The following is a 12,125-nucleotide window of genomic DNA, read 5'->3' on the forward strand; positions in this document are numbered from 1 at the left end:
CACACATAATCCCCTCCACACATAAGCCCCTCCTCTAGAGTACCTCAGCCTCCACACATAATCCCCCCCCTAGAGTACCTCAGCCTCCACACATAATCCCCTCCCCTAGAGTACCTCAGCCTCCACACATAATCCCCTCCACACATAATCCCCTCCCCTAGATTACCTCAGCCTCCACACATAATCCCCTCCACTAGAGTACCTCAGCCTCCACACATAATCCCCTCCACACATAATCCCCTCCCCTAGATTACCTCAGCCTCCACACATAATCCCCTCCACCAGAGTACCTCAGCCTCCACACATAATCCCCTCCACACATAAGCCCCTCCTCTAGAGTACCTCAGCCTCCACACATAATCCCCTTCCCTAGATTACCTCAGCCTTCACACATAATCCCCTCCCCTAGATTACCTCAGCCTCCACACATAATCCCCTCCACACATAACCCCCTCCCCTAGAGTACCTCAGCCTCCACACATAATCCCCTCCACCAGAGTACCTCAGCCTCCACACATAATCCCCTCCCCTAGAGTACCTCAGCCTCCACACATAATCCCCTCCCCTAGAGTACCTCAGCCTCCACACATAATCCCCTCCACTAGAGTACCTCAGCCTCCACACATAATCCCCTCCACTAGAGTACCTCAGCCTCCACACATAATCCCCTCCCCTAGAGTACCTCAGCCTCCACACATAATCCCCTCCACTAGAGTACCTCAGCCTCCACACATAATCCCCTCCCTAGAGTACCTCAGCCTCCACACATAATCCCCTCCACTAGAGTACCTCAGCCTCCACACATAATCCCCTCCCCTAGAGTACCTCAGCCTCCACACATAATCCCCTCCCACATAGAGTACCTCAGCCTCCACACATAATCCCCTCCCCTAGAGTACCTCAGCCTCCACACATAATCCCCTCCACACATAATCCCCCCCACTAGAGTACCTCAGCCTCCACACATAATCCCCTCCACACATAACCCCTCCCCTAGAGTACCTCAGCCTCCACACATAATCCCCTCCACACATAATCCCCTCCACTAGAGTACCTCAGCCTCCACACATAATCCCCTCCCCTAGAGTACCTCAGCCTCCACACATAATCCCCTCCACACATAATCCCCTCCACACATAATCCCCTCCACACATAACCCCCTCCCCTAGAGTACCTCAGCCTCCACACATAATCCCCTCCACACATAATCCCCTCCACCAGAGTACCTCAGCCTCCACAGAACCTTAATGAGTATCCCTAGAGAAACTCAGGACACCACAGACTCCTGCTTATTGCCTCTGTGTAACCCCTCCCCTAGAGTACCTCAGCCTCCACAGAACCTTAATGAGTATCCCTAGAGAGACTCAGGACACCACAGACTCCTGCTTATTGCCTCTGTGTAACCTCCTGTCCCATGGGGTGGTTTGGCTCAGCTTTGTCTCTTGGAGTGACTAATGAATAGGTTTGTCTCTTCAGCAGTTACTGCTCCTCGGGGCAGGTTGTTGATATTCTACTGAGACTATATAAACCATTAACAAGAGGCTGTGGTTGTTTAAGACATCCCCTCAACACAGGTCCTCTATCACCCATTAAGCCACCCCTAACCTCAGGTTAGAATAGGACTGATCCCCCCTCAGGTTGGGATAGGACTGATCTCTCCTCAGGTTAGAATAGGACTGATCCCTCCTCAGGTTGGGATAGGACTGATCTCTCCTCAGGTTAGAATAGGACTGATCTCTCCTCAGGACTGATCTCTCCTCAGGTTAGAATAGGACTGATCTCTCCTCAGGACTGATCTCTCCTCAGGTTAGAATAGGACTGATCTCTCCTTAGGACTGATCTCTCCTCGGGTTAGAATAGGACTGATATCTCCTCAGGTTAGAATAGGACTGATCCCTCCTCAGGTTGGGATAGGACTGATCTCTCCTCAGGACTGATCTCTCCTCAGGTTAGAATAGGACTGATCTCCCTTCAGGACTGATCTCTCCTCAGGTTAGAATAGGACTGATCTCTCCTCAGGACTGATCTCTCCTCAGGTTAGAATAGGACTGATCTCTCCTCAGGACTGATCTCTCCTCAGGTTAGAATAGGACTGATCTCTCCTTAGGACTGATCTCTCCTCGGGTTAGAATAGGACTGATATCTCCTCAGGTTAGAATAGGACTGATCCCTCCTCAGGTTGGGATAGGACTGATCTCTCCTCAGGACTGATCTCTCCTCAGGTTAGAATAGGACTGATCTCCCTTCAGGACTGATCTCTCCTCAGGTTAGAATAGGACTGATCTCTCCTCAGGACTGATCTCTCCTCAGGTTAGAATAGGACTGATCTCTCCTCAGGACTGATCTCTCCTCAGGTTAGAATAGGACTGATCTCTCCTCAGGTTAGAATAGGACTGATCCCTCCTCAGGTTAGAATAGGACTGATCCCTCCTCAGGTTAGAATCGGACTGATCTCTCCTCAGGACTGATCTCTCCTCAGGTTAGAATAGGACTGATCCCTCCTCAGGTTAGAATCGGACTGATCTCTCCTCAGGACTGATCTCTCCTCAGGTTAGAATAGGACTGATCTCTCCTCAGGACTGATCTCTCCTCAGGTTAGAATAGGACTGATCCCTCCTCAGGTTAGAATAGGACTGATCCCTCCTCAGGTTAGAATAGGACTGATCCCTCCTCAGGTTAGAATCGGACTGATCTCTCCTCGGGACTGATCTCTCCTCGGGTTAGAAAAGGACTGATCTCTCCTCAGGTTGGGATAGGACTGATCTCTCCTCAGGTTAGAATAGGTCTGATCTCTCCTCAGGTTAGAATAGGACTGATCTCTCCTCAGGACTGATCTCTCCTCAGGACTGATCTCTCCTCAGGTTAGAATAGGACTGATCTCTCCTCAGGACTGATCTCTCCTCAGGTTAGAATAGGACTGATCTCTCCTTAGGACTGATCTCTCCTCGGGTTAGAATAGGACTGATCTCCCTTCAGGACTGATCTCTCCTCAGGTTAGAATAGGACTGATCTCTCCTCAGGACTGATCTCTCCTCAGGTTAGAATAGGACTGATCTCTCCTCAGGACTGATCTCTCCTCAGGACTGATCTCTCCTCAGGTTAGAATAGGACTGATCTCTCCTTAGGACTGATCTCTCCTCAGGTTAGAATAGGACTGATCTCTCCTCAGGTTAGAATAGGACTGATCCCTCCTCAGGTTAGAATAGGACTGATCCCTCCTCAGGTTAGAATCGGACTGATCTCTCCTCAGGACTGATCTCTCCTCAGGTTAGAATAGGACTGATCCCTCCTCAGGTTAGAATAGGACTGATCCCTCCTCAGGTTAGAATCGGACTGATCTCTCCTCAGGACTGATCTCTCCTCAGGTTAGAATAGGTCTGATCTCTCCTCAGGTTAGAATAGGACTGATATCTCCTCAGGACTGATCTCTCCTCAGGTTAGAATAGGACTGATCTCTCCTCAGGACTGATCTCTCCTCAGGTTAGAATAGGACTGATCTCTCCTCAGGACTGATCTCTCCTCAGGTTAGAATATGACTGATCTCTCCTCAGGACTGATCTCTCCTCAGGTTAGAATAGGACTGATCTCTCCTCAGGACTGATCTCTCCTCAGGTTAGAATAGGACTGATCTCTCCTCAGGACTGATCTCTCCTCAGGTTAGAATAGGACTGATCTCTCCTCAGGTTAGAATAGGACTGATCTCTCCTCAGGTTAGAATAGGACTGATCTCTCCTCAGGTTAGAATAGGACTGATCTCTCCTCAGGTTAGAATAGGACTGATCTCTCCTCAGGTTAGAATAGGACATCTCTCCTCAGGTTAGAATAGGACTGATCTCTCCTCAGGACTGATCTCTCCTCAGGTTAGAATAGGACTGATCTCTCCTCAGGACTGATCTCTCCTCAGGTTAGAATAGGACTGATCTCTCCTCAGGACTGATCTCTCCTCAGGTTAGAATAGGACTGATCTCTCCTCAGGTTAGAATATGACTGATCTCTCCTCAGGTTAGAATAGGACATCTCTCCTCAGGTTAGAATAGGACTGACCCCTCCTCAGGTTAGAATAGGACTGATCTCTCCTCAGGACTGATCTCTCCTCAGGTTAGAATAGGACTGATCTCTCCTCAGGTTAGAATAGGACTGATCTCTCCTCAGGTTAGAATAGGACTGATCTCTCCTCAGGTTAGAATAGGACTGATCTCTCCTCAGGTTAGAATAGGACATCTCTCCTCAGGTTAGAATAGGACTGATCCCTCCTCAGGTTAGAATCGGACTGATCTCTCCTCAGGACTAATCTCTCCTCGGGTTAGAAAAGGACTGATCTCTCCTCAGGTTGGGATAGGACTGATCTCTCCTCAGGTTAGAATAGGACTGATCTCTCCTCAGGACTGATCTCTCCTCAGGTTAGAATAGGACTGATCTCTCCTCAGGACTGATCTCTCCTCAGGTTAGAATAGGACTGATCTCTCCTCAGGTTAGAATAGGACTGATCTCTCCTCAGGTTAGAATAGGACATCTCTCCTCAGGTTAGAATAGGACTGATCCCTCCTCAGGTTAGAATCGGACTGATCTCTCCTCAGGACTAATCTCTCCTCGGGTTAGAAAAGGACTGATCTCTCCTCAGGTTGGGATAGGACTGATCCCTCCTCAGGTTAGAATAGGACTGATCTCTCCTCAGGTTAGAATAGGACTGATCTCTCCTCAGGACTGATCTCTCCTCGGGTTGGAATAGGACTGATCTCTCCTCAGGACTGATCTCTCCTCAGGTTAGAATAGGACTGATCTCTCCTCAGGACTGATCTCTCCTCAGGTTAGAATAGGTCTGATCTCTCCTCAGGTTAGAATAGGACTGATCTCTCCTCAGGACTGATCTCTCCTCAGGTTAGAATTGGACTGATCTCTCCTGTACAGGCTTCCTTCTTTTCACTCTGTCATTTAGATTAGTATTGAGGAGTAACTACAATGTTGTGGATCCATCCTCAGGGTTTCACAGACATTAAAACTCTCTGTCATTTAGATTAGTATTGAGGAGTATAACTACAATGTTGTGGATCCATCCTCAGGGTTTCACAGACCTCCCTGGTCTTTGTGGTTGAATCTGTGTTATAAATTCACTGCTGGACTGAGAGACCTTACAGGTAATTGTACGTGTGGGGGTACAGAGAAGAGGTAGTCATTCATAAATCATGGGAGGCAGGTAGCCTAGTGGTTAGAGTGTTGGACTAGTAACCAGCAGGTAGCCTAGTGGTTAGAGAGTTGGACTAGTAACCAGCAGGTAGCCTAGTGGTTAGAGAGTTGGACTAGTAACCAGCAGGTAGCCTAGTGGTTAGAGTGTTGGACTAGTAACCAGCAGGTAGCCTAGTGGTTAGAGAGTTGGACTAGTAACCAGCAGGTAGCCTAGTGGTTAGAGTGTTGGACTAGTAACCAGCAGGTAGCCTAGTGGTTAGAGTGTTGGACTAGTAACCAGCAGGTAGCCTAGTGGTTAGAGTGTTGGACTAGTAACCAGCAGGTAGCCTAATGATTAGAGCGTTGGACCAGTAACCAGCAGGTAGCCTAGTGGTTAGAGCGTTGGACTAGTAACCAGCAGGTAGCCTAGTGGTTAGAGCGTTGGACTAGTAACCAGCAGGTAGCCTAGTGGATAGAGCGTTGGACTAGTAACCAGCAGGTAGCCTAGTGGTTAGAGCGTTGGACTAGTAACCAGCAGGTAGCCTAGTGGTTGGAGCGTTGGACTAGTAACCAGCAGGTAGTCTAGTGGTTAGAGCGTTGGACTAGTAATCAGCAGGTAGCCTAGTGGTTAGAGCGTTGGACTAGTAACCAGCAGGTAGCCTAGTGGTTAGTGTTGGGCCAGTAACCAGCAGGTAGCCTAGTGGTTGGAGCGTTGGACTAGTAACCAGCAGGTAGCCTAGTGGTTAGAGCGTTGGACTAGTAACCAGCAGGTAGCCTAGTGGTTAGAGCGTTGGACTAGTAACCAGCAGGTAGGCTAGTGGTTAGAGCGTTGGACTAGTAACCAGCAGGTAGCCTAGTGGTTAGAGCGTTGGACTAGTAACCAGCAGGTAGCCTAGTGGTTGGAGCGTTGGACTAGTAACCAGCAGGTAGCCTAGTGGTTAGAGCGTTGGACTAGTAACCAGCAGGTAGTCTAGTGGTTAGAGCATTGGACTAGTAACCAGCAGGTAGTCTAGTGGTTAGAGCGTTGGACTAGTAATCAGCAGGTAGCCTAGTGGTTAGAGCGTTGGACTAGTAACCAGCAGGTAGCCTAGTGGATAGAGCGTTGGACTAGTAACCAGCAGGTAGCCTAGTGGTTAGAGCAGGTAGCCTAGTGGTTAGAGCAGGTAGCCTAGTGGTTAAAGGCAGGTAGCCTAGTGGTTAGAGCAGGTAGCCTAGTGGTTAGAGCAGGTAGCCTAGTGGTTAGAGCAGGTAGCCTAGTGGTTAGAGCAGGTAGCCTAGTGGTTAGAGCAGGTAGCCTGGTGGTTAGAGCAGGTAGCCTGGTGGTTAGAGGGGGAGGCAGGTAGCCTAGTGGTTAGAGCAGGTAGCCTAGTGGTTAGAGCAGGTAGCCTAGTGGTTAGAGCAGGTAGCCTAGTGGTTAGAGCAGGTAGCCTAGTGGTTAGAGCAGGTAGCCTAGTGGTTAGAGCAGGTAGCCTAGTGGTTAGAGCAGGTAGCCTAGTTGTTAGAGCAGGTAGCCTAGTGGTTAGAGCAGGTAGCCTAGTGGTTAGAGCAGGTAGCCTAGTGGTTAGAGCAGGTAGCCTAGTGGTTAGAGCAGGTAGCCTAGTGGTTAGAGCAGGTAGCCTAGTGGTTAGAGCAGGGTAGCCTAGTGGTTAGAGCAGGTAGCCTAGTGGTTAGAGCGTTGGACTAGTAACTGAAAGGTTGCAAGAGCTGACAAGGTACAAATCTGTCGTTCTGCTACCTGCAGTTAACCCACTGTTCAAATCAAATCAAATGTATTTATATAGCCCTTCGTACATCAGCTGATATCCCAGGCCATCATTGAAAATAAGAATGTGTTCTTAACTGACTTGCCTGGTTAAATAAAATAATTTATAAATCATGTTGAACACTATCATTGAACACAGAGTGAGTCCATGCAATTTATTGTGTGACTTGTTGAGCAACATTTTGACTCCTGAACTTATTTAGGCTCCTTGCCATAACAAAGAGGTTGAATACTTATTGACTCGATACATTTCAGCTTTTCATTTTTAATTGACATTATGGGGTATTGTGTGTAGGCCAGTGACACAAATCTGGATTTGATCCATTTGAATCCATTTTTAATTCACAACAAAATGTGTAAAAAGTCCCTCCTTTCTGAGGGCATCGTATTTTCATGACCGTCCTCTTCCATACAGGTATATATCATATACAATGCAGATGCTATTATTTATTACCTACCGTTTAGTAAGTCTCCTCCATCTCACAACATCTTGTTTGTGTGTTTGTCTCTGCAGCTCTCCTGTGGGTGCTGTCTCCTCAGCTCTCCTGTGGTGCTGTCTCCTCAGCTCTCCTGTGGTGCTGTCTCCTCAGCTCTCCTGTGGTGCTGTCTCCTCAGCTCTCCTGTGGTGCTGTCTCCTCAGCTCTCCTGTGGTGCTGTCTCCTCAGCTCTCCTGTGGTGCTGTCTCCTCAGCTCTCCTGTGGTGCTGTCTCCTCAGCTCTCCTGTGGTGCTGTCTCCTCAGCTCTCCTGTTGTGCTGTCTCCTCAGCTCTCCTGTGGTGCTGTCTCCTCAGCTCTCCTGTGGTGCTGTCTCCTCAGCTCTCCTGTGGTGCTGTCTCCTCAGCTCTCCTGTGGGTGCTGTCTCCTCAGCTCTCCTGTGGTGCTGTCTCCTCAGCTCTCCTGTGGTGCTGTCTCCTCAGCTCTCCTGTTGTGCTGTCTCCTCAGCTCTCCTGTGGTGCTGTCTCCTCAGCTCTCCTGTGGGTGCTGTCTCTGCAGCTCTCCTGTGGTGCTGTTCCCGGTAGCGGCATGGTCTACGCCCAATCAACAGACAGCATCAAGCCATCCCTCCTGCCCCTCCTCTCCCCCTCCTTTACCCTCCCCATGACCTTTAACCTCTCAGACAGGGGCAACACCAGTTCAGCGACACCCTCCATCTGGAACCACGACGCCCTCTCTTCCTCCTCCTCCTCTTCCCCCTCCGGCCTCCAGAACACCACCCAGGTGTGGTATGAACTCACCCCAGCGGAGGTGGCTGTTCTGGGGCTGGTGTTCAGTCTCCTGTGGTTGGTGTCCATCCTGGGTAATGTTCTAGTGTGTGTCGTGATCCACCGTAGCAGAAGGAGTCAGTCCACTACCAACTACTTTGTGGTGTCCATGGCCTGTGCCGACCTGTTGCTGTCCCTGGGCTGTGCTCCCTTCATCCTCCTCCAGGTGACCTGCGGGGGCTGGCCTCTCAGCGCTGCCGCCTGTAAGGCTGTTCGTTACCTGCAGCACCTGTGTCCTGGTGTCCAGGTGTATGTTCTGCTGTCCATCTGTGTGGACCGGTTCTACACCATTGTGTACCCACTGAGCTTCAAGGTGTCCAGGGAGAAAGCGAAGAGGATGATCCTGGCCTCCTGGATGTTGGACGCCGCCTTCGTCTCTCCCTGTCTTTTCTTCTACGGCTCGGAGACGGCGGCGGCGGACGGGGGAGGGCACTGTGACTTCTTCCTGCCGGCGGGAAGCTGGGATGGCGTTCTGTACGGTTCCGTCCACCTGCTCCTGGGGTTCCTGGTCCCAGCTGTCCTCATCGTGTGGTTCTACCAGCGCGTGGTCCACTACATCTGGAGGATCGGCGCCGACGGACACACGGTCAGGAGAACCATGAACATCGTCCCCAGGACTAAAGTGAAGACCATCAAGATGTTTCTCATGCTGAACGTGGTGTTCCTCCTCACCTGGACCCCTTTCTACGTGGTCCAGGTGTGGCACCCTAGTGAGGCCCCGGGCCCCAGCAGACAGGGGGCTCTGGTGTTCTGCTGTGTGGTCTGGGTGTCGTTCAGCTCCGCCGCCTCGAAACCCTCGCTCTATTCCGTCTACAACGCTAACTTCAGACGCGGCATGAGGGAGACCTTCTGCACGTCCTCTATGAAGTGTTACCGTAGCAACGCCTACACCATCACCGCCAGCTCCCGCATGGCCAAGAGTAACTACGTGGGAGTGGTGGATATCCCCGTGGCGACCAAGACGACGCTCACCAAAGACTCCGTCTACGACACGTTTGACCGCGAGGCCAAGGAGAAGAAGCTGGCCTGGCCAATCAGAGCCAACCCTCCCAACACCTTCGTCTGATGAGAGGGGAGGGAGACAGGGTTTAACTATCAATCAGAGCCAAACCTCCCAACACCTTCGTCTTACGAGAGGGGAGGGAGACAGGGTTTAACTATCAATCAAAGCCAACCCTCCCAACAACCTTCGTCTGACGAGAGGGAGACAGGGTTTAACTATCAATCAGAGCCAACCCTCCCAACACCTTCGTCTGACGAGAGGGGAGGGAGACAGGGTTTAACTATCAATCAGAGCCAACCCTCCCAACACCTTCGTCTGACGAGAGGGGAGGGAGACAGGGTTTAACTATCAATCAGAGCCAACCCTCCCAACACCTTCGTCTGACGAGAGGGAGACGGGGTTTAACTATCAATCAGAGCCAACCCTCCCAACACCTTCGTCTGACGAGAGGGGAGGGAGACAGGGTTTAACTATCAATCAGAGCCAACCCTCCCAACACCTTCGTCTGACGAGAGGGGAGGGAGACAGGGGTTTAACTATCAATCAGAGCCAACCCTCCCAACAACCTTCGTCTGACGAGAGGGGATGGAGACAGGGTTTAACTATCAATCAGAGCCAACCCTCCCAACACCTTCGTCTGACGAGAGGGGATGGAGACAGGGTTTAACTATCAATCAGAGCCAACCCTCCCAACACCTTCGTCTGACGAGAGGGGATGGAGACAGGGTTTAACTATCAATCAGAGCCAACCCTCCCAACACCTTCGTCTGACGAGAGGGGAGGGAGACAGGGTTTAACTATCAATCAGAGCCAACCCTCCCAACACCTTCGTCTGACGAGAGGGGATGGAGACAGGGTTTAACTATCAATCGGGGCCAACCCTCCCAACAACCTTCGTCTGACGAGAGGGGATGGAGACAGTGTTTAACTATCAATCAGAGCCAACCCTCCCAACACCTTCGTCTGACGAGAGGGGATGGAGACAGGGTTTAACTATCAATCAGAGCCAACCCTCCCAACACCTTCGTCTGACGAGAGGAGAGGGAGACAGGGTTTAACTATCAATCAGAGCCAAACCTCCCAACACCTTCGTCTGACGAGAGGAGAGGGAGACAGGGTTTAACTATCAATCAGAGCCAAACCTCCCAACACCTTCGTCTGACGAGAGGGGAGGGAGACAGGGTTTAACTATCAATCAGAGCCAACCCTCCCAACACCTTCGTCTGACGAGAGGGGATGGAGACAGGGTTTAACTATCAATCAGAGCCAACCCTCCCAACACCTTCGTCTGACGAGAGGGGAGGGAGACAGGGTTTAACTATCAATCAGAGCCAACCCTCCCAACACCTTCGTCTGACGAGAGGGATGGAGACAGGGTTTAACTATCAATCAGAGCCAACCCTCCCAACACCTTCGTCTGACGAGAGGGGAGGGAGACAGGGTTTAACTATCAATCAGAGCCAACCCTCCCAACACCTTCGTCTGACGAGAGGGATGGAGACAGGGTTTAACTATCAATCAGAGCCAACCCTCCCAACACCTTCGTCTGACGAGAGGGGATGGAGACAGGGTTTAACTATCAATCAGAGCCAACCCTCCCAACGGGGTCTGACGAGGATGGAGATGGTTCTCGATGATTCTTTCTGTCTATGGTTCTGAATCCCCTGTATGTCTGTTAACATGTCTATGGTTCTGAATCCCCTGTCTGTCTGTTAACATGTCTATGGTTCTGAATCCCCTGTCTGTCTGTTAACATGTCTATGGTTCTGAATCCCCTGTCTGTCTGTTAACATGTCTATGGTTCTGAATCCCCTGTCTGTCTGTTAACATGTCTATGGTTCTGAATCACCTGTCTGTCTGTTAACATGTCTATGGTTCTGAATCCCCTGTCTGTCTGTTAACATGTCTATGGTTCTGAATCCCCTGTCTGTCTGTTAACATGTCTATGGTTCTGAATCCCCTGTCTGTCTGTCTGTTAACATGTCTATGGTTCTGAATCCCCTGTCTGTCTGTTAACATGTCTATGGTTCTGAATCCCCTGTCTGTCTGTTAACATGTCTATGGTTCTGAATCCCCTGTCTGTCTGTTAACATGTCTATGGTTCTGAATCCCCTGTCTGTCTGTTAACATGTCTATGGTTCTGAATCCCTGTCTGTCTGTTAACATGTCTATGGTTCTGAATCCCTGTCTGTCTGTTAACATGTCTATGGTTCTGAATCCCCTGTCTGTCTGTTAACATGTCTATGGTTCTGAATCCCCTGTCTGTCTGTTAACATGTCTATGGTTCTGAATCCCTGTCTGTCTGTTAACATGTCTATGGTTCTGAATCCCCTGTCTGTCTGTTAACATGTCTATGGTTCTGAATCCCCTGTCTGTCTGTTAACATGTCTATGGTTCTGAATCCCCTGTCTGTCTGTTAACATGTCTATGGTTCTGAATCCCCTGTCTGTCTGTTAACATGTCTATGGTTCTGAATCCCCTGTCTGTCTGTTAACATGTCTATGGTTCTGAATCCCTGTCTGTCTGTTAACATGTCTATGGTTCTGAATCCCCTGTCTGTCTGTTAACATGTCTATGGTTCTGAATCCCCTGTCTGTCTGTTAACATGTCTATGGTTCTGAATCCCCTGTCTGTCTGTTAACATGTCTATGGTTCTGAATCCCCTGTCTGTCTGTCTGTTAACATGTCTATGGTTCTGAATCACCTGTCTGTCTGTTAACATGTCTATGGTTCTGAATCCCCTGTCTGTCTGTTAACATGTCTATGGTTCTGAATCCCCTGTCTGTCTGTTAACATGTCTATGGTTCTGAATCCCTGTCTGTCTGTTAACATGTCATGGTTCTGAATCCCCTGTCTGTCTGTATAACATGTCTATGGTTCTGAATCCCTGTCTGTCTGTTAACATGTCTATGGTTCTGAATCCCCTGTCTGTCTGT

General features: G+C 49.9%; 1 protein-coding gene across 1 annotated transcript; it reads left to right on the plus strand.

Moving 5' to 3' along the window:
- Window positions 1–7,761: 7,761 nt before the first annotated feature.
- Window positions 7,762–10,773, plus strand: LOC135570642 (probable G-protein coupled receptor 19). The gene has a single exon (XM_065016582.1). It carries the CDS (start codon window positions 7,948–7,950, stop codon window positions 9,250–9,252), a length of 1,305 nt encoding a protein of 434 aa, XP_064872654.1. The 5' UTR covers window positions 7,762–7,947; the 3' UTR covers window positions 9,253–10,773.
- The last annotated feature ends 1,352 nt before the right edge of the window (window positions 10,774–12,125 follow it).

Source organism: Oncorhynchus nerka, unplaced genomic scaffold (assembly GCF_034236695.1).
Source record: "Oncorhynchus nerka isolate Pitt River unplaced genomic scaffold, Oner_Uvic_2.0 unplaced_scaffold_963, whole genome shotgun sequence".
NCBI classification, from domain to species: domain Eukaryota; kingdom Metazoa; phylum Chordata; class Actinopteri; order Salmoniformes; family Salmonidae; genus Oncorhynchus; species Oncorhynchus nerka.

What these genes read in the sequence shown, in the direction of transcription:
- LOC135570642 (XM_065016582.1), top strand. Translation starts at nt 7,948, where the DNA reads ATGGTCTACGCCCAATCAACAGACAGCATCAAGCCATCCCTCCTGCCC.